General features: G+C 44.4%; 1 protein-coding gene across 5 annotated transcripts; it reads left to right on the top strand.

The window, feature by feature from the left end:
* Positions 1-3,849: 3,849 nt before the first annotated feature.
* On the top strand, positions 3,850-20,142 carry LOC125522901 (putative aldehyde oxidase-like protein). Of its 5 annotated transcripts, none has more exons than XM_048687947.2 (10): positions 3,850-4,015; positions 14,359-16,023; positions 16,148-16,407; positions 17,000-17,209; positions 17,386-17,604; positions 17,892-18,860; positions 18,962-19,057; positions 19,169-19,267; positions 19,459-19,648; positions 19,761-20,142. In XM_048687947.2, exons 1-10 carry the CDS (start codon positions 3,865-3,867, stop codon positions 19,973-19,975), a joined length of 4,074 nt encoding a protein of 1,357 aa, XP_048543904.2. In that variant the 5' UTR covers positions 3,850-3,864; the 3' UTR covers positions 19,976-20,142. The 5 variants fall into 5 exon arrangements, with proteins under 5 accessions (XP_048543904.2, XP_048543903.2, XP_048543905.2 ...); XM_048687946.2 differs by lacking the exon at positions 3,850-4,015 and adding an exon at positions 7,804-8,159; XM_048687948.2 differs by lacking the exon at positions 3,850-4,015 and adding an exon at positions 13,632-13,947.
* Positions 20,143-23,401: the final 3,259 nt, after the last annotated feature.

Genomic DNA, 23,401 nt, shown 5'->3' with positions numbered 1-23,401 from the left:
AACATACGTTGTTCTTTTTGTCATCGGTATGTTACTTGCCCGAGATTCGATCGTCGGTATCACCATACCTAGTTCAATCTCGTTACCGGAAAGTTTCTTTCCTCGTTCCTAATGCATCATCCCACAACTAACTCATTAGTCACATTGCTTGTAAGGCTTATAGTGATGTGCATTACCAAGAGGGCCTAGAGATACCTCTCCGACAATCGGAGTAACAAATCCTAATCTCGATCTATGCCAACTCAACAAACACCATCGGAGACACCTGTAGAGCATCTTTATAATCACCCAGTTACGTTGTGACATTTGATAGCACACTAAGTGTTCCTCCGGTATTCGGGAGTTGCATAATCTTATAGTCATAGGAACATGTATAAGTCATGAAGAAAGCAATAGCAATAAACTAACGATCATAGTGCTAAGCTAACGGATGGGTCTTGTCCATCACATCATTCTCTAATGATGTGATCCCGTTCATCAAATGACAACACATGTCTATGGTTAGGAAACTTAACCATCTTTGATTAACGAGCTAGTCTAGTAGAGGCATACTAGGGACACTCTGTTTGTCTATGTATTCACACATGTACTAAGTTTCTGGTTAATACAATTCTAGCATGAATAATAAACATTTATCATGATATAAGGAAATATAAATAACAACTATATTATTGCCTCTAGGGCATATTTCCTTCATCTATAATGTGCAAGTTTGTTTCCAAAGTCCTGCAAGCTCCTGAGATACCATGCTATGACTGGTTTGCCTTACATTATTGTAGAAGTACTATACCTTAGGGTGCCAGCAGCAGAGACACGGCCATGTGGAAATGTTTCAAAGATCTCATTCCTATGGTTCTTAACTCTTATGTTGTGTGCTGGGGTTTGGAGCTTTGGTGTCCTTCTGGCACGATAAGTGGCTTGAGGAGGGCCGTTTATGGCTGTTGTTCCCCATGTTATACTCTTTTGCCACAAATCCAAACTGCTCGGTCCACTCACAGCATTTGAAAGGAACTTGAGAGGTGCAGCTTCACCCCAACCTTTCCCAAGCTGCTACGCATGAGCTTATGGCCCTGAACCAGATCCTATCAGGTGTGTCTCCAAGCAACTTGCAAAAGGACGAGCGCGCATCTTCATTGGGCTCTAGTCAGTTAAGCACCAATTACTTCTACCGACTACTTATCTTCCGTGGGGTAATGTCAAACCTTGACAGCTGGGATTTGGGATTCTTTGACCCCTCTCAGACCTCTTCCAATGCAAAGGTGTTTAGATGAGGTGCTAAGTGCATTAAATACCTTAGCAACTCAACTCCTCAATACATAGGTGCTTAACTTGTTGCTAAGCACACTTTATTTAATGAGTTAGCACCTAAAGTCTTTCATGCATTGGCCAAATTGTTTCATTTAAGTGGTTTGCCTAGGTTCTCGCGCTTGGCATTGGTTCTTCCTGGGATCACCAAAGTACTCTCTCCCCTTCTTAAATGTTGTGCCATGTCATTTTTTTGCTTATGTGGCATGCTTAGCACCCGTCTACGGTGGAGCACTGGGAAGGGCCTCAAACACAGGATCTTCCTCTGGCTCACTTTTCGAGGGCGTCTCAATACCAGGGATAACATGGTTAAAAAGTGCTGGTATGCGGTTGCTCCTTTTGCACATTGTGATGCTTGCCCTGCAGTCGAATCCATTGACCACCTGGTGTTACGCTGTACTGCGGCCTCTACTATATAGAGTAAGTTGATGCTGGACACTTTAGCATGCTCATCACCTGATATCTTGACCTTTGTGGAGCAAGCGGTTCATCAACTAAGCTACAAACGCAAACGGAATGTTGCGTTTGCTGCCTGTGCCATTACCCTCTGGTATGCAAGGAATGACAGGGTTTTCAATTCCAAAGTGTGGACAGAGACATACGTTTAATTTTATGCGGCAGACTTGCTTCGTCTTTGGAGTTACAGAGCTACTCCTTTCATTCCGAAATATAAGTCTTTTTATACATTTCAAATGAACTACGACATACGGATGTATGTAGACATATTTTAGAGTGTAGATTCACTCACTTTGCTCCGTATGTAGTTACCTATTGAAATTTCTAGAAAGATTTATATTTAGGAACGGAGGGCGTAGAAGGCAGCAGGACAAGAATGATCTACAGGTCTGGAGCCAAAAAATAGGTGGCTAGTCCTTATTTGAACGCCGGATGTAACACCCCTCTTTCCTCCTAGCTCTCCTCTTTCCGTTCAAAGGGCCCTTGTTGTTTTGCACCTTGGTGCACTGGGCAAGCTTTGTAACTGACTTATATCATCAGGCCATGGCCTGTTTTGAGGCGTCGCCCTCCCTGGCGGCCACGGGGGAACCCAGATCCGGCGCCTTACACCCTTCCCACCTCCCTCCCCACCTCGCCACCACCGGAGGAACGGCCGGTGAAGCCGGCGCCGGCTCCCGGGATGGTGGCGGCGGGGCGAGACCGCTCCCTTTCGGTGGTGAGGGTCCGGATCTGAGGCGGCGGCCTCGTTGGTGCGGACGGCGCTCCTCCGGCGGCGGGGAGTGCTCGTCGGTGAGGTAGGCCGGATCCCCTCGGCTGCGCGGGCAGCGAGGTCCCGGTGGGCGCAGGTCATGGCGCGGGGAGGCCCCGGGCTCCCCTCGTCAGATCAGAGGCGATCCTGGTCCGCTCGTGATGCATGACCTCCGGCCGGCCTGGAGCTCCCGCGTACACGCGCCTGCTGATGTTGTGGCTGGTTCAGTGGTGGCGGCAGGGCGCTTGGCCGGGGGAAACCCTTGGCCGCCGGTGGCGGTCACGGCGTCGATGGCGTCCCGGACGCCATTCCCTCCTTGGTGGCGGCGCCGAAGCTAAACCTCCCCTGCCTCCCCCCTTCCCCTGCGCCCGGGTGAAAACCCTAGCCCCGGTGGCTAAGCGGCGGCGGCGGCACAGCGTCGTCACCTTCTTGAAGGCGCCGACTTGGGCATGGGGATGCTGGGTGTGCATGGCGAGCTTGTCTGGTTCCTGGTGGCGGCCCGCCTGACTACTGCGTCGCAGCACCAGGCAGTGTCTCGAGGCTGCGGTGCTTCTCTTCCGGCCGTGTCTCCGATGGGGACCTCTCCCTTCCTCACCCTGTACATGCCGTGGTGGAGCGGTACTTCATCTCACTCATTGATGGCGGCGAAAATCGGCGGCATGGCGCTGTGGAGGCTCGCCGCCCGATGCGCGGAGATGGACTCGCGCAGGAGGAGGTTGCTGTCTGGCGTCATGGTGACGTCGATGGCAGAGTGGCTAGTCAAGGTAGAAGCCTCAATATGATCTGAAGACGGACCTGTGGAAGATGGCGGCGACGACACACGAGTGCTCTGACTAGATTGTGCCCCAGACCCGGTATGTGGCTCGGCTGGGGCTTCCGAATATGTTTCGGTTTCCGGCTTTTGATGTTAGGCTTAGGTGAGTGGTTTAGGTAGTGGCCCAGCTAGCACCCCTTCATCATTTTGGATAGAAGTAGCGGCATGTGTTGCCAAGATGGTGGATTCAGACTCATTGTTGTAATACTTTGTAAGGTCCTAAGAATAATCAATAAAGTGGTCGTATGCATCTCCCAGATGCAGAGGCCGGGGGTCATCCTCCTTTTCTAAAAAAAATGGCCTGTTTTGAAATATAAGGTTGGCACTCAGCCACCTTTTTAGTTTCAAAAAAAAAAACGTTCCCCCGTCTCTCACATCCCAGTGCACGTCGTCCTTCTTTCTTTTTTTTTTGCGAGGAGTGCACGTCGTCCTTCAGCCAGGCTGAGTACCTCCTCATATAGTAGACATCTCAATCCACCATTTTTGGCTAGCTCGCTCGCTCACCGAGGTCGACTGAGCGGTGGCGACCGGCGAAGCGGCGATGGGGTCGACGAGGCTGGAGAAGGTGGTGTTCGCGCTCAACGGGCGGCGGGACGAGGTTACCGGCGCCGACGTGCACCCCGGGACCACGCTGTTCGAGTTCATCCGGACCAGGACGCCCTTCACCGGCACCAAGCTCGGCTGCGGCGAAGGTGTGTACAGTTTAACAGTTAGCATAGGCTTAGAGCACCCATGCTGCATGCACTGCATGCTCTTAACATATTTATCTAGATAAATTTAAAACGAGTAATATGAATCCTGCATGCTCTTAACATTTGTATTTAGATAAATTTAAAACGAGTAATATGAATTGAAGGGAGCAGCTCGCTCTTGATTCACCATTTTCTTGCTACCTCTAGGAGCGGACGAACGCTGCTGACCGCACCCGACGAAGCAGATCAACATCGCTCAAACGTAGTGGTGTGTATGCTTGAAGAACACACGCCTGAATTATGTCTTGTGTGATTTTGCGTCGTGGTTCGAGCGTACATCATTGATTTTGATGATCCAAACACTTGCATGATCTGCTTTATTATGTTTATTAGTTACCAGCACGATCACTTTTCTCGTGAACTCCGAGTAGTACAAGGACATTGGTGGCTCAGTCTGTTGGAGACCGGCCGATAGCAGAGAGCATATCAGTGTATAGAGGCAACCTTGTCTTTAAGATAGGGCCCACATGGTTTGCCTTTTATTAAATAAAAAAACTACAATGTATAGAGACTCTAACCAACCTCTAAGATGGGCCCTAGCAGAAATTTAGTACTGATTAGCATCACATTTGTCCAATCAGTAATATTTCTTTTGTACTTTCTTATTCTTCCTAAGGCTAATTAGTGGGACCGGATAGATTGTTAAATTGTTAGAGGCAGCCTCTAAGGTTAGAGGCGATGCTAGCCAATTTTTTGTTAGAGGCAGTTCATGCAATGTATAGAGACCGCCTCCAAAAGGAGAGAGAGGGCTAAGAGGCAGCAAAAAGCATACATTATGGATGTGTCGGCGGCGATGTATAATGTTTTTTTTTGTGAGAGGTGTCTATTTTGTCATGATCGTGCAACATAATTCAATTTTATACACTTAGAAGTTAGAAATATGTTGGGCTAAAGTGATCGTAACTTACTAGTTGGACGTATTAATGTACCATATCTCAAGATGGCAATGGGCTCTGAAACCCGTGTCCCATCAGATTTTTACCCTATCAGGGGACACGGATGGGCGTCTTTTTATTTCCACGGGGCTGCTGATGGATACATTATAAAACCTGGCATATTCTGCGGGTTTAAACTCGTTTCGGTAGTACCCAAACCCAAAACCTGACAATACCCATCAAAATATGTTTTTTTTTTCATGCCACTGATCCATCTTGACTCGAGCGGCCCAAAGCCACAGCACCCGAGTGGCCAAGCCCCCCAGCTTGGAGGCCCTTGAGTACAAAATCCAACCCCACAGCTACTATTTATCCGATGTTACTGCTGTTGAAATGTTTTTCTTTAGCCCAACATATTTCTAACTTTTAAAATTGCTCATGTTTTTCTAACTTTTAAAATTGCTCACTTTAGCCCAACATATTTCTAACTTTTAAAATTGCTCATGTTTAATATGCTCATGCTGATTTTTACGACTGTAATATGCTCATGTTTTTCTTTCAAATATTGTTGTTTTCATTGTCTGCTCGTGGGAACGGGTTCCCAATGGGTTTAGAAAACCTGACGGGTTTAGTGGGCAGGCAAAAAACTAGGCCCGGACGGTGATGGGGACAGGAACGGGTTTGCCATTTTTTCATAGGGATGGGTTTGGGCAAGCAAAACCCGATGGGTTTCCTCCCCTTTGCCATCTTGATATCAGGTCACCATTCGAAGTACGCAAAATATGGTTGGTTAGAGCATTTACAGCCGTACTTGACAAATCCGACCCCCATATAGACCACGGGCGCGTCTGGGAGCGTCCACAGACAGCGTTCGTCAGCCCCTCATATATTGCGCCGCACATCCGCATACCTCAAATTCTAATACTCAAATACATACAATCCATGCACGTCGATCATACGATGCAAATTGTCCAAATTCAAATGTTCGAAACAAAGCAAAGCAAATCATAGTTCAACAAACCGGATATACCAAAATGAAATCAATGTCCGAGCGTGACGGATAACCTCGGACCACAGGTCGGGCGCTTGCTCCTAGAGGAATGCATCCTGGTCCGCCTGCATCCGGGCAGCCTCCTCCGCCTGGGGAATGTATTCGGTGCATCCGCACTTGTGGTGCGACCAGTGCACCGGATGCCATAGAATATTTATAAAAATCTGAAGAAATTCTAACATGTTAACACAACATCAATGTATGATGTCACAAAATTTCGGATAAAAATTTGAATTTTTTTTAGATACAAAAATGACAAATTTGACAACAGTGTGATAATGGGCCAAATCTAAAACCCAAGTTATGTTGTGTACTATTTAGTGTTGAATTTGTCATTTTTGTTTTTTGAGTTATGTTTAGAATTTTGAATTGAAATTTTATGACAACATATATTAATGTTGTATGAGTGTGCTATTTTTTCAGAATTTTTTGAACATTTTAAAAGCACAATATGAGTCTGGTGCACCGGTAGCACCACAAGCTCCGGTGCACCAGATATTTTCCCGCTGCGCCTGCATCTGTGCCGCAGCCGCCTTTGCCGCCTCGTACTGCCTATGGCCGTTGATCTTCTTCTTCTTCTTCGCAAACCACTTCTTCACATGCTCATCCAAGAGGGTTTCGTCCGCCAATATGATCCTCGCAACCTCCGCGTTCCGTGCGAGTTGCAACCTCTCCTTCTCAATCTCTATGTTGCCAAATGTCTTGGCCTTCTCGAGTTCTCACTTGATCGCCGCTTGTTACTTCTTCAACTCGATCTTCTCTCTCTTAATTTCGAGCTTCTTCTCCGCTCTTTCGCTCCCACTCCATCCTTTCTTTTTACGCATCCAACATGAGCTTGTACCTCTCCTCCTTCTTGTTCTTCCTCGCCGAGAAAATGCCCGTCCATGTGGACGACATTTTTGTAGCCGCGGCATCACGGGAGGCAAGTGCCTTCTCCCACTTGTTTTCCATCACTATCTTTGGTGGATTTGCTCGGGTCTGTTTGTCGTTCGTCTACGTTCGTATGTCATTAGGTTGGATCCTTCCGGTCTACGCTACTCTTCATCGGCGGCTGTTGATGTTCTGTTTGCGTTGGCCCTATGGGGCCTTAGCAAGACGACTTCCCGCACTGTCTACCACAACAAGTTTTGCCCGGCTTCGGTGAGGCAGGGGCGATGACGGCGGTGCACCTTCATCTCGCTTCAGTGCTTGTAGTCATCGCTAGGTGATCTATAGATCTGGATGTAATTTTTACTATTTCTGGTGTTCGTTGTACTTCCATGATTGAAGATGAATAGATCGGATGTTTTCTCACACACACAAAAAAAACTCGGTACATATGCCATAACAAACGCGCTGATAGACATGAGAGAAACAATGTGATGGTTTGTTTCATCTTGGTGACAAAAAACCCCATGTGTCGTTGCTAGAGGGAGAGACGGCGGGATAGCAGGTTGATCGGGACGGGAATTAGGATCATACCTCTTTCGCCTCAATTTATTAACGAACATGAAGGCAACAGAATATGTTGGGACTTTTTTGTGTCTAGTAGACAACATAGCTTCAGTGGTTACTCCCTTTGCTTCGAATTACTCGTCGCAGAAATGAATATATCTAGATATATTTTAGTTCTAGATACATCTATTTCTACAACGAATAATTTGAAACAGAGGGAGTACTTCACATTGCACGTGCGTGCGCGTCGGCGGACCCACCAGATCGCCGTCCATACCCATATCGTGGCTGTCCCGGTCGGGTGACGGCTGGCCCGATCTCCTCCCCCGCGCGCCGAGTCGCCGGGGCAGCTAACCACTCGCCGTCACGCAAAGTAAAGAGGCAACAGATCGAGGCCGACCAGCGCATTCATCCAACTCCCTATAGCTGCTCGCGCGCCCACCACGTTAATTCCTCCATCACTCACATCCCAGTGCGCGTCGTCCTTCCAGCCAGGCTGAGTAGCTACTCATATAGGCATCAATCCACCATTTCTAGCTAGCTCACCCGCCGAGTTCGACTGGCGAAGCGGCGATGGTGTCGACGAGGCTGGAGAAGGTGGTGTTCGCGCTGAACGGGCGGCGGTACGAGGTGGCCGGCGGCGACGTCCACCCGGGGACCACGCTGCTCGAGTTCATCCGGACCCGGACGCCCTTCACCGGCACCAAGCTCGGCTGTGGCGAAGGTACGTACAGTTTAACAGTTAGTATAGGCTCAGAGGCTTAGAGCACCCATTCTGTATGCACTGCATGCTCTTAACAACAAATTTGGAACGAGTAACATGGATCGGAGGGAGCGACAAGCTCTTGGAGTCTTGGTCCACCATTTTTTTGCTACCTCTATGAGCGTAGCGTACGAACAATGCCAGTCGCACCACGCGAATCAGATCAACATCGCTCAAGCGTAGGAAGTACTGTCGGCCGTGTGTATGCTGGAAGAGCACACGCCTGAAATATGTCTCTGTGATTTTGTGTCGACATGACATGCATGCGTTGTGGTCCGAGGCTCCGAGCGTACATCATTGATTTTGATGATCCAAAGACGTACGTGATCTGCTTTCTGTTTAATTACGAGCACGAGCACGAGCAGTGTCCTCCCAGTGGTACAAGGAAATTGGTGGTTCAGTCGTTGGAGACCGGCCGATAGCTAGTCCGACACCGAGATCATTATGTCGGCGACGATATTTCATGCCTTTGTGTGTGTGTCTGTGTGTGAGAGAGAGAGATGTCTATTTCGTCATGATTGTGCAACACAATTCAATTTTGTACACTTACAAGTTAGAAATATGTTGGCCTAAAGTGATTGTAACTTAGTTGGTCGTATTTGCTCCACGTCGATGAGGAATCTCCTTTCTCAAATGGAGAGAGGACCAGAGGAAGAGACGGCGGTGGAATATCAGATAACGATTTTTTTTTCTGAAGGAAAGCAGATAACGTTTTCTAGTGGGAGTCAAGAAGATCGTATCTCTTGCCGCTTCCACTTTGACAACCGAGGAAGGATTCTCCACCGATTTTCATCTGTTTGCTGCTGCCCACACAACTCGAGCAAGGAAATATCGTTATCCACGCAGCAGAAAAAATGTGTCCGAACAGCACTGCTTCGGCACCGCTCGCACTGCACGTGCACCTACCGGCCGGATCACCGCCATGCATGCCGCGCTGTCCATCCCCGTCGGTGACGCCGGAGTCTACAAGGAGGCGTGCAGCCAGCACTCGCCGTCACGTACGCAAGTACTTCCTTTGTTTTAAATTACTTGTCACGGATATAAATATATCTAGATGTATTTTAGTTTTAAATACATTTATTTCTGCGTCGACTAATTTGAATCGGAGGGAGTAGGCAGCCAGCATTCAACTCCCTCGCTGTAGCGCAGCAGCAGCAGCTCGCCCACCACCTTCTCCATCACACACACACACACACATCGCCGTGCACGTCCTAGCCTGCCAGGCAGAGTAGCTACACATGCATCGCCGCAACCGGGCGGTGGCGAAGTGGCGATGGGATCGGTGAGGCTGGAGAAGGTGGTGTTTGCGCTGAACGGGCGGCGGCACGAGGTGGCCGGCGCCAACATCCACCCCGGGACTACGCTGCTCGAGTTCATCCGAACCCGGACGCCATTCACCCGAACCAAGCTCGTTCTTGACCCGCCATTCTCTTGCTAGCTCTAGGAGCGTACGAACGCTGCCAACTGCACCCCGCAAAGCAGACCAACATCACTCAAGCATTGTACTGTCGGTCGTATGTATGCTGGAAGAGTACACACTTGAATTATGTCTTGTGTGATTTTGCGTTTGGCATGCATGCGTTGTGGTCCGACCGTACATCATTACTTTTAAAATACGTTATCTACTACTTTATACTCCCTTCATACTAAAATAATTATTGCAGATTTAATAATATAAAATTGGAATGGAGGGAGTATTTAATTACGAGAGAGATCACTGTCGTGAACTCACATTACAAGGAAATTGATGTTTCAGGAGATCGGCCAATAGCCTGACACGGAGATCATTATGTGGGTGAAAATGTTTTCATGTCTATGTCGACATGATTATTTCAACATAATTCTGTTTTGTAAACTTTGAAATATGTTGGGCTAAAGTGATCGCAACTTTTAGTAGATACTGATTGTAACACATATCACGTCCAGATTCGAGGTACGCAAGCTTTAGTTACATATCTAATGATCTTTTATTCCGTGGTTCCGTGGTCCACAGAATGCCACACTAAGCTCCGAGAAACACATAGTCTCAAATCACTATTCAAATTTTAACTCCATGCATCTACTCTCATAATGTCACATAGTACAAACGATTGGTGTCGTTCCTTGGGTACATCCAGCTGTGGTGTGCTCGGGTGTCGATCTAAGGTGAGGGAAATACTAGTTAACAAAGTGCAAATTTGTAATTGTTCATGGTTTCACCATAGATGCAAGTGATTCATCTAATGATGTGCCTTTTTTTCTGAAACGGATGTAAATGTGTTGCCCGGTCTCACCAAATAAGAAGAGTACAAAAATTACAGACAAGCCATCATACTAGCCATGAATCTCTGATCTACTCTCGCAGCATTATTAGAGCACTCATACCGGAACAATGATGTACCTTACGTACCTTGATACCAAAAATGAAATGGAATACCAATGAAAAACATAGACTTCGCATCAAGTGTCGAACTACCGGTCACTGTTAGCTAAGCCGGTTGATCGGTGGTTATGATCATATTTTGCAGTGACAGACTGACAGTGATCCTCCTTGGCGTTTCCATTTTGGCTATCAGCTCACGTGTCCTCTTTCCCATGTGGAACGTGCTTTCTCATCCGTCCTTGTCACAGAGTCATAACCAACACTGTTTCGTTTTATGCGAATACACATTTGTTGTCAAATCCTCCACAGCTGGATAGTTAGGCCTCTTTTGGTTTATAGGATAAGGAAATCATAGGAACAGAAAAGTCATAGAAAATGAGATGGCATGCATCTTAAATCCTATGAGTAGCAATAGAAAAGAAGATGTCTTTTGATTCACTTCATAGGATTTTTTTCATTGAGTCTAGGCTAATGTTTATTTTCCTATGAAATGTGGAGGATAGGAAGAATTCCTCCATAGAAATAGGATTCCATTCCTACAAACCAAAGGACTCTAAAAGAATTTTTTTTCTACAAAAATTCTATCCTATTAAATCCCTACAAAAATCCTACAAACCAAAGGAGGCCTTATTAGGTGGTTGATTGCTCGTGGCATGCACGGATGATAATATACATTATACTCCTCTTCCTCTCATTCTCTCATTTTCCGCCTTTCTGTCACATCACTAAGATTCGTATGCGGCAGTGCTTACGTATGGCTGACTGAGCACTTTCATATATGCTGTTAATCTGTAAATAATTGATACCCCTCCGTCTCATAATATAAAAACGTTTTCAAGCTAAAAGAACTTAAAAAATATTCTTATATTATGGGACGGGAAGAGTATCCTACAAGGCTTGCAGGATCTAGAAACGATTCTGGATTAGGCCAGGTTGAGGGAGGGACCTACTATTGCGCGCATAGTGCGCCGCTAGTCCCCCAAACGCTCTTTGGGCAAGGTCCCATGGGCGGGATGGGGTGCCTCTGTTTTTCCTTTTCCTTTTCTTTCGTTTCTTTGTTTCTTCGCTTCTTTTTGTTTTTAGTTTTTTTAAAACTTTTTGCTTCTTACAAAATTGGGGTTTCCATAAAATCTTCACAAATTTTATTTTTAAAATTTCTAAAATCATTCCTAATTTTAAAAATATAAGAAATATTTTTTGATATTAAAAAATGATCCTTGTTCTAAAAATTACAATTTTTTTAAAAAATATTCGCAATTCATTAAAATTTTCACGGATTTCAAAAAAATAATTGCCAACTTAAAAAAAATTCCCAATTTAAAAACTGTTCATGAGTTTCAAAAAATCTCATCAATTTGGCAAATGTATATAGTTTTAAAAAACATGAATTTGATTTTTTTTATTTAATGTTTTGAAAATGTTAACTAATTTAAAACACCTTCTCAGATTAAAACAACATTCATGTGTTTCAAAAATACAATGACAAATTTGAGTTTATTCTGAATTTTTAGAAAAATGTGCATGATTTTCAAAGAAGTTCATGAATTTGAAAAAGTGTTCGCTGATTTGAAAAACTTCACGACTTTGAAATTTTACAAGTTTGATGAGAAGTTTGCGGACTTGTAAAAAGGAAAAGAAAAAAGAAGAAGAAGAAGAAAAGGAATAAATGAACAATGAAAGGAAAAAACGGAAGAAAAATAAAGAAAAAAACCGATTCAACGATGGTTCTAGGACCTTCCCAAAACCCGTCGGAAGAAAAATCAGAATGGGCTAACTAGGATGGGGCACACCCGAGGGGGGATATGCACTATATATAGGTTGCTATTTAGCGAGCTACGCGCGAAATAAGATCACTTCCATGTAGGGATGTCATCGGATCAATGATCGAGCTTAAAGCCCAGTGCTAGGCGGGCTGGGAGGGTCAAACAAAAGGGGAATAGCCTATGTTTTGTTGGTCCAAGGCTCAAGAGTAAATGTATAGCTTAAAATTTTCTAAATGATAGGCGGGCCATGATATGGACTGGCCCCAATGTAGCTCCGCACTGCGTGGGATAGAAGCCTGCCGAGCTAGAATTTGTTATGGTCGGCATTCATCTTCCTACTTACCTAGTGCGACACAGCTTGGAGCAGCAGCCCCATCGAGTGGGGCCATGCACTTTTGCACCTCGCTCAATCTACCTGGACAATATATTCCCCGTCTAGCGTGAACCAACGTCTTCCACTCCACCAATTCCTTAGCTCGATGAGTGTGTTAGAACTTACAACAACCACGCCATTGAGATTGAGATCCTCCCCGGCTGACCTGCTATTGGTAGCGCCATTGGTAACGGCCCCTCCTCCTCATAGGCTCAAAACCCTCAAAAGTTTTGCACATCCACAACTTACATTGAGTCAATGCAAGTATGTCCTACATTTTGGAACAAGACCTAGTGAGTTACTACCTCCATTTCAAAATAAGTGAAGTTCTAATTTGCCCTAAGTCAAACTTGTCTTAGTTTGACCAACTCTATAGAAAAATATGGCAAGATCTACAGCACCAAATACAGTAGTACAAAAATAATCTCGTGAGACTAATTTAGTGTTTTTGATGTTAATATATTTTTCTGTAGACTTGGTCAGTTTTAACAAATTTGACTTAGGACAAATCCAGAACTTTTATTATTTTGAAACGGAGGTAGTATCTCTTAAGCTAAGGATTCAAAGTGACAATTTAACCACATTAGTGGTGGGTAGCATTTGACATGATAGCATTTCGATCAACAAATACATAGGGAAAGCTACTCAAAATTCGGCTTGATTTTTTTTTAAATGTGGATTACACCAGCCCGATGGAAGAGAGTTTTTGAAGATCATGGAATCCCTGGTTTAGACACAAGTATCATTATTACAATCTCTGCGGATGCAATACTCCAGAAGTTTATGAAAAAGAGTAAAATGCATTGAACGCGTAAATTTGTTAGTGATGTTAATTTAGAAACAGACCCACCAACTATAGCGATATTTTACAAAATTGCAGGAATCTTGCACAGAAGCCCCTCACCACCTCTGAGAATAAAAACGGTACCCAAATTTCCCAAATCGGCCCTCAAATCCCTAGTTTAGCTTTGCCACCGCACGTCTTCCCCGGCTCCGGCGCTATCTCCGTCGAGCCACTGTGTCTCTCTTTTCGGTTCCCCTTCCCCTCACTCTCCCATCTCTTCCCATTTCTCTACCCCCGCCTCCCCCTCTGACCCAACCCATGGCCGGAGGCGATGTAGAGGGCGAAGCGAGAGGAGGCGGCCTCACATGCCGCTGGCGCGCCATATGTCCTGCGCGACAAGGGCGGTGAAACAGGGGGGAAACAATTTCTGGAGGATTTCTGCATATGCTTTTGCTATGCATCAATAGGTTTTACTTCTGAAATTGCTGATGTACTAAACTGAACATCCCTGGCAAGTTAGTGTACTAACATTGTGTTTCACACCTATGCAAATCTTGTTAAGAATCTGGTATTATAAGGTTCATACCGCCCGGGGTTTGCGCATCGGCATTCATCATGTACTTTTGCATCTGTACGATTCACTGCTGTCATCGTTTTGTTCACTTGGGAGTTCAGATTCTGATATAAGAGTCCAAACCAAATTAGGATTAATTAATTAATAAATAGCAGTGAATTTTGTTGTGTTTGTTCAGTTTTTACATAAGGCCTGGTTCTTTAGGTTCGGCCACTTCCTCCAGATCCATGTAATGTTCATTCTGTCCTGAGAAGATGCGGATATAGCATCCCATGAATAACTGTATCCTTGTGCTCTATTGCAGGTGGATGTGGAGCTTGTGTAGTCCTCATAGCAACTTACAATCCAACAAAAGATGAGGTGACTGAATTCTCTGCAAGTTCATGCCTGACTCTGCTCTACAACATAAATCTCTGCTCAGTCATCACCACCGAAGGCCTGGGAAACACCAAAGATGGTTTCCATTCTATCCAGAAGAGGATGTCTGGGTTCCATGCTTCCCAGTGTGGCTTCTGCACTCCTGGCATGTGCATGTCTATTTTCACCTCTCTTGCAAATGCCGACAAATCCAAGAAGCCTGAACCAAAAAAAGGGTTCTCAAAGCTGACGGTGTCCGAAGCAGAAAGGGCTTTCTCAGGAAACATGTGTAGATGTACTGGTTACAGGCCGATCGTCGATGCATGCAAAAGTTTTGCTTCAGATGTTGACCTGGAGGATTTGGGCCTGAATGTATTCTGGAAGAAAGGCGATAAGCACGCCGACGTTAGCAAGTTGCCAGCTTACACTCTTGGCGGCGGAGTCTGCACTTTCCCGGACTTCTTGAAATCCGAGATAAAATCTTCGCTTCATCATCTAAATGATGATTCGGATGTTACGGTCTCCAGGGAGGGTTGGTATCATCCTAAAAGCATTGAGCAATATTATGATTTGCTGAACTCTGGTTTGTTTAGTGACTGCACAGTTAAAGTGGTTGTCGCGAACACAAGTTCTGGTGTAAAGGGATACAAGGATCAGGATCTATATAACAAGTATATTGACATTGGTGAGATTCCTGAGCTTTCAGCTATTTGGAAGAAAGACAGTGGCATTGAAATTGGAGCAGCTACACCAATTTCTAAGACCATCGAGATACTTGAGCAAGAAGCCGGGTCTAAATCATGTCCAAATGGAAGTGTGGTTTTCAGAAAACTCGCCGAGCACATGAGCAAGGTGGCCACACCGTTTGTCCGTAACACAGCAAGCATTGGCGGGAACATAATTCTAGCACAGAAATACCCTTTTCCCTCGGACATCGCGACCATACTTCTCGGTGCTGCTTCAACTGTGCGTCTTCAAGTTTATTCAGAAACACTAGAGGTTACTTTGGAAGAGTTTCTGGAGCAGCCTCCTAGTGATCCCAGTACGTTGCTCCTGAGCATATTTATTCCACATTGGGCTTCAGATTCTCAGAAAGAAAGTAAGGTGATCTTTGAAACTTACCGAGCAGCGCCGCGCCCTCTTGGCAATGCGGTTTCATATATTAACTCTGCAATGCTGGGCCATGTCTCCCAGAAATCATGTGGTGATCTTGTGCTGAGTAACCTACACATGGCCTTTGGTGCCTATGGGACGGAACATGCCATTAGAGCAACAAAAGTTGAACAACACCTGAATGGAAAAGTGCTCACTCCATCTATTGTGCTCGAAGCAGTTCGGTTACTTAGAGAAACAATTGTACCAATGGAAGGAACATCACATCCTGAATACAGAGTCAGTGTGGCTGTTGGATTTCTCTTCAGTTTCCTGTCTCCATTTGCTAAAGGAATCAAAGGGCCTGGAAAGACTCTAAGCATTGGTTCTGCTAGTTCTTCAGATACAGATGATCCCTGTAACCTTCCATTGTCTTCACGTCGAGAAACAATTTTCAGTGATGATCATAAACCAGTTGGCGAGCCGATTAAAAAGTACGCAGTTGAGCTTCAAGCTTCTGGTATGTGTTTAATAAGCTTACATCATCAAAGTTATTAATGGGATCTAGAAGTTCTCTTCCTCTCCAAATTGTCCTTCCTTTATGATTACATTTAGGCTTATAGAATTTCTTTTCTGTACTGCAGGGGAGGCAGTATATGTAGATGATATTCCTGCTCCAAAAAATTGCCTCTATGGAGAGTTTATTTACAGCACACAGCCTCTTGCATATGTCAAGAATATCAAATTCAAGCCATCTTTAGCATCAGAGAAGGTCCTCACGGTTGTTTCCACTAAGGATATTCCAAGTGGAGGGCAAAATATTGGATCAAGCTTCTTGTTTGGGGACGAACCACTTTTTGGTTCTCCTGTCGCTGAGTATGCTGGGCAAGCCCTTGGTGTCGTGGTACTTATCTTTTCATATTTTTAATGTTTACTCAAAATAAATTCTTGTATAATAAAGTCAATTTATAAATGAGATTTTCTTCATTAGTCTCTGTAAAATAAGGTTGTTAATCTTAAGGAAGAAGTTATTTTTAATTAGGAGGGTCAAATATGTACACATTAAAATAATAAACCCTAATATCACACATTGTCATCCAAAAGATATATCTATATATGTACATCCAAAATTTTATTTATAAAATACCCTAACAAAATCTATATTAGATTGGGTTAATTAAACGCTTACGGAAATTTTCTGTGGTGCGCTTGTATCTCGATTTCTTTCATAACAAAATTGCTTACTAAAAATCAACGTTAGTGGATATGCAAAAATACACTGTATTGATGTCACATTTTATCATAATATGCTCGTATTTAGTTTAAACACCGAGAGTAATCTTTTCAAATTAAACTAATTAATAATTAGTGCCAATTTTCCCCTGGTTACAAGTAAGCATTAGCTAACTTTTGCCCTAGTCACAAACTTATTACAATGAATTGTTATTGTGTATTTCTTCAATACTGATACCATTAAAATGTGTACTTTACCTCAGATTGCAGAGACTCAGAGATATGCCAACTTGGCAGGCAAACAGGTCGTTGTTGAATATGACACAAAAGATTTGAAGCCACCAATCTTAACTGTAGAACAGGCTGTACAGAACAATAGTTATTTCGAAGTTCCTCCTGAGAGGTATCCAAAACAAGTTGGTGATTTTTCGAAGGGCATGGCGGAAGCTGATCACAAGATCCTCGCAACAGAAGTATGTTAATTCTACACACCGTGAGACCTTTCCATACTGACATCTCACCTGCATTGCTCAAAAGTGAATGGAAGTTCTTATACTTAACAACGCCAACGTTTAAATTTGATTTTCGATGGTCTCTGTTTTCAACACCACATGGCATGCATTAATATGTATGACTTCGATGATCGCAGGTGAAACTTGCCTCTCAGTACTACTTCTATATGGAAACACAAACAGCACTGGCTATTCCAGATGAAGATAACACTCTTGTAGTCTACAGTTCATCACAATACCCTGAGCTTGCGCAGAGTGTCATAGCGAGGTGCCTCGGCATTCCATTCAGCAATGTGCGTGTCATTACAAGAAGGGTTGGAGGAGGCTTTGGTGGGAAGGCATTCAGATCATACACTGTAAGTAAGAATCAAACAATCATGAACAGCAGTCCAACAGAGTGGCAACAAATTCAAAGCCTGTGTGTTACAACTGAAAGAATCTAACAGTACTTTTTTATGAATATTGCATTTTATGAAGAGATAATTTCTATTTTTACGGTAGATTAGAGTTCTAGTGATAGCTTCTAACATAAGTTTGCACATTTGAGCATCATTTTACCATTCATTCAGCTTCCAAGAAAGCAGAAACATTGACCATTTTCAGCTGTTGCTACTCAGTGATCCAACAATATATGCTTTTGCAGTTAGCAACGGCAGCTGCGCTTTGTGCCTTCAAGTTACGTCGTCCGGTGCGGATGTATCTCAACCGCAGTACTGACATGATCATGATCGGGGGTCGGCACCCCATAAAAGCATATTACACTGTTGGTTTCAAGTCCAATGGGAGAATCACAGCCTTGCACCTGGACATTCTGATCAACGCTGGGATTTCTCCAGATGCGAGCCCCCTAATTCCAGACTATATGATGTCAGGCCTGAAGAAATACAACTGGGGTGCTCTCTCGTTTGACATCAAGGTCTGTAAGACAAACAACACATCCAAGTCAACAATGCGTGCTCCTGGAGATACGCAGGGATCTTTTATCGCTGAAGCTATCATCGAGCATGTCGCTTCGGTGCTGTCACTTGATGCTAATAATGTCAGGCAGAAGAATTTCCATACCTATGACAGTCTTGTGTCGTTCTATCCAGAAAGCGCAGGCGAAGCATCGACGTACACATTGCATTCTATTTTCAATAGATTACTCACGACGTCAAGCTACCTGCATCGAGCTGAATCCATCAAGCATTTTAACAACCGCAACAAGTGGCGGAAGAGGGGTATCTCTTGTGTGCCCCTCATCTTCAAGGTGGCACCAAGGCCAGCTCCTGGAAGAGTTTCCGTGCTCAACGATGGTTCCATTGTGGTCGAGGTTGGAGGTGTTGAGGTTGGGCAGGGACTGTGGACCAAAGTACAGCAGATGACAGTTTTCGCGTTGGGACAGTTATGGCCTGATGGATCTGAATGCCTTCTTGATAGAGTGCGTCTTCTTCAGGCTGACACGCTGAACTTGATCCAAGGTGGACTCACTGCTGGCAGCACTTCGTCTGAATCTAGCTGTGCAGCAACCCTTGAGGCCTGCAACATGCTGGTTGACAGATTAAAGCCAGTCATGAAGAAGCTCAAGCAGCAATCCGGTGGTGCTGTTTCATGGGATGCTTTGATTGCTCAGGTTTTTTTTTCATTTCCCTCTGGATTTTTATGCTACATAAGAGTAAAATATTTGTGTGTGGAATTTTTTATCTTTATATGTGCTAACACTTTCCCAAATAGGCCATTACGGATAATGTTAATTTGTCCTCAAGTGCATACTGGGTACCTGGCCAAGAATCCAGCACCTATCTGAACTATGGAGCTGCTATAAGTGAGGTACAAAAATATTCTGCTAAATGTCAATCACACTAGCATAGTTCAATAGTTACTGGATGGGATACTGTCATACTTCTCTGACTTCCTTTTCACTTTTTACTGAAAATTCAGGTAGAGATTGATGTTCTTACAGGAGCTATTACTTTACTTCGGAGCGACCTTGTGTATGACTGTGGAAAGAGCTTGAACCCTGCAGTGGACTTGGGCCAGGTTTGAGATATTTTCCTCTGCGCTATGCTCTTCTTTTATCCTTTTGTAGTGAATACGGATATTATTTGATAATGCCTTACATCGAAACAGAGCGAAGGACATTACATGGCAGCCCCAATCAGAGTGTTTCTTCATTATAGTGCATGATGGTATCGTATATTCACATGTGATCTCTACCATCCACCTTACAGATTGAAGGGTCCTTCATACAAGGAATTGGTTTCTTCATAAATGAAGAACACGAAACAAATGCCGATGGACTGGTTGTGAGTGACAGCACATGGGTCTACAAGATCCCGAGCGTGGACACCATCCCGAAGCAGTTCAACGCTGAGGTGCTCAACACTGGGTACCATAAGAACCGCGTTCTTTCATCAAAGGGTATGCAGTGGGCTGCTTTCTCTAAATTGAACCAACATGAATATAGTTTTACTATTTTGCCAGCTGAAAATTATTATTGGTTAAAGTGATTTAACTAGTCTGCCTCTGCCAGCCTCTGGGGAACCTGCCGTGGTTCTTGCAGCATCCGTCCATTGTGCAGTGAGAGAAGCCATCCGAGCGGCGAGGAAGGAGTTTGGAAACTCACAGCTAACGTTCCAACTCGACGTCCCTGCACCGATGACCCATGTGAAGGAAATGTGTGGTTTGGACATCGTCGACAAGTACTTGGAAAGCCTATCTGCACATCAGTCTCGAGCTTCTGCGTGATGCAAGAATGGGATACTGTCAACCGGAAGGAGTGGCGTGGTTTGTTCGTGTTGTGTAACGTTGAATGGTACTGTAAATTGCATACATGATGTTCGAAATGTTTGTAACATTCAGTGCTGTGCTTGGACAATTTCGCAATAATTATGGGTTGGGATTTGCATTGATAATTCCTAACTGAGCCTGAAGGCAGGCTTTCATTTAAAATGCTCGCTTATAAATACTAGTAATCCACGTTTGTAGTAATCCACGTTTGTAGTATTTGCAAGTTATCTGAACAAAATTTGCGTCACTCGATTTGGGAAGAGAAGAAGATGGCGAGGCACAATCCAAGGCAGAGCCGGGCGGCGCCGAGCGAGGGAGGACAAGGACATGGCTAGCGGCCGTGTCGCCGGTGTATGGGAGGTCATAGGCGGCGGCTTTGGTGCTGCTCCGCTGCTATGGCATCTGCGGCGTTGAGGTCGTGGACTACAGGTGATCCGGTTGTTCGGTGGCAAGCGCTGCATGCTCTGTCCTTCGGGGCGGCCGGCGGATCCCGAGCGGGCAATAGTAGGCGCCGTCCTGGAAAGAAGACGGGCAGAAGTGATCTTGGCCGAGAGGATGCGTCAATGCTCGAGGCTCGGACGAGCAGAAGGTGAGCTTGAGGAAGAAGGCACGTGGGAGATGTCGGCCGAAGCCGAGGGCGACGTCGGCCTCGGCTAGAGTACCGCGCCAAATCGGCCATGGGAGCGCTTGTGAATTGGCGACGACACGGTGGAGCTCAGGGACATGGAGGCAGAGGGGAGAGCTCGCTGAAGATGCGAGGAGGCCACGATCGCGTCCAGACAACGTGTGTTTCTGTTGGTGCCCTGGGTGGCAATGCCAATCTCGACCGCTAGTCGACGGTTTTCCCTATTTTCAGGTGGTTTCTCCGGCAAGCTCAACAAGATAGAGGGGGTGAGCTGGCTAGGGTATTGGCTTTGGGAGGGACAGGGTGGTGGAGTGAAGGAGGAAAGAGGTGAAGAGAAGCGGGAAGCTCTCTGCACGTCGCACTGGTGAGGTGGAAGGCGACCTGATTGGTGGCTCCCATCGGTCAGTGGGGAAAGGAATAGGCAGGAGTTTGGTTTGGGTTGGCTCCTCCTCCTACTCTAAAATGACCTTGAGTCACTTATTTTGAGACAGAGGGAGTATTTTTTTTCTTCATTTCATTTATTCCTTGGATCTTAAAGGGCTAGTTAATCATTTGTTGGTTTAAAACTCTAGCTAGGTACTCCCTCCGTTCCGAATTACTTGTCTTGGATTTGTCTAGATACGGATGTATCTAGACTCATTTCAGTGCTAGATACCTTCGTATCTAGACAAATCTAAAACAAGTAATTTGGAACGGAGGGAGTACCAATTTGTGGAAATTCACATGTTTCATTTATACTATTTCACATTACTGTGATTTTTTTTTTGAAGATTTTACAGAAGTATTTGACCACCATTTAAATTCAATTTCAGTTCTTCCCTAAATTTGGATTTGAATGGCAAGTAGATGAAATATGATTCCAAAAGCCATGATAGTTTTACTGGAGGTTAATGGCAACATATTATCCCGAGATATCAATTTTCATTAAGGGAATCATCACCAAGCAATTAAATTACAGTTCTAACATTTTTTGAATTTGAACAATTAACTACACAGGAGATCAACATGTTAAGTACACTGAAGTTCAAATCACATATTACTGGAAATATCAACGGCGCATAGAAAGAGGGCAACACACAAGAGGCAAACATACAAGCAGGGGGAGTGCTGCAGATTAGGTTGCACATGATTTATACCAAAAGTAAATGGGCAGACTCAAAACTAAATAAATATATGATGACATCAAAGACCAAATGTAATACTACCTCTCTCAGTTTATAGGGCGTGCGCGTGCCCCTAGGTCGTCAATTTGATCAACCTAATACAAGTCATATATTATAAAACATATAACAATATAAACTTCAGATGTTCTATTTTCAAACCGTATAATTTTTATGTTATATAATTTATATTAAGGTGATAAAATTGATAGCCTAGGTATACGCGTAGGAATGACGCTTGAGGTGCCATAGTGCAGCAAATGCATGAATGAAGAAGAGCAACGCAGCACAATTTATACAATATAAAAGTATGAAAGGGAAGAAAATCATGCAGGAACGACTAAACGGAACACTAAGCAAAGAAACAGAACATGCAAGTAACAAAGTGGGCGTACAGTTGCAAATAATAGCATTGTTCGAACAAAAGATGTGAAGCCCTCTGCCGCCTCCCAGGGCCTTCAGCACACAGGATTGTTTTCTATTCAAACAAAGTAGAACCTCTCCATGCATCAGTAATTCAAAGCATTCTGAGTATGCAAGTGTAAAATAGCTCAACATCCAGTTCGCTATGAGCATTTCTCATAAGTGTTGCAGATGATAACATATACTCCCTCCGTTCTTAAATATAAGTCTTTTTAAAGATTCCACTATGGACCTACATGCGAAGCAAAATGAGTGAATCTAAACTCTAAAATATGTCTATATACATCCGTATGTAGTTTGTAGTGGAATCTCTAAAAGGACTTATATTTAGGAACGGAGTGAGTATTACAGTGAGATCCCGATACTGCTATAAATCATTAACAGAATGAGAAGATTATATACATAAGCACATAACCACAAATGTACAAAGAGAGGCCGTATTTATAAATAAATAAATAAATAATGGGAGGCTCAGTTGGCTCGTCTATCATATGGGCAGAACCCACTCTGTATCCGATACACTTGGTGATCCACTGTGTGACATTTGAGCATTGAAATGGTTGCTCCCAGAAAGCAAGCCGTCCCGATTTGCACGCTTCCACCCAGTCACACAAAACCCTAACCCTAACCCATACCATGCAAACAGGCAATTGTGTCTGATCTCAGTACACCTCTGAATGAGCCTTCCTCGTCATCGCCATCAACAGCACTTAGCACAAATCCCACAAAGAGAATAACAGAGAAGCCAATAGTCAAAGAGCCACAAATTACCAGAAAGAACAGGAGAATCAGTAATAGCAGGAAGAATCACTATATCAGGAGCAAATCATGAACTGGTGGACACAAAAACTGGGACATGTGTAAGTAAATGGCTCAGATATACCTCCATCTCGACACCATAACTGAATTTCTGGTAGAATGACCATGAACTATATTTGTGAACGGAGGGAGTACTAGTTAGCTGCTGAACTGGTTACTTGCTGTGACACAAGCCATCCTAGTTTAGCACCAAGTGAATCAATTCAGGTGTTAGATAGAAGCTCTCGCAGGGACGCTATATCATCACAGCCATTCATGAACATGACACAAAGAAAACGGTAATCTTAACATGCCATATACGACCCTTAAGTTGAAACTTGAAACCAGTAAAGAAGTAACGAGAAACCAAAAGTACAA

Source organism: Triticum urartu, chromosome 7A (genome assembly GCF_056163025.1).
Source record: "Triticum urartu cultivar PI428250 chromosome 7A, HENAU_Tu73, whole genome shotgun sequence".
Lineage (NCBI taxonomy): Eukaryota > Viridiplantae > Streptophyta > Magnoliopsida > Poales > Poaceae > Triticum > Triticum urartu.
Note: the sequence above shows the minus strand (reverse complement) of the source record. Positions and strands in the feature narration are given on the sequence as shown.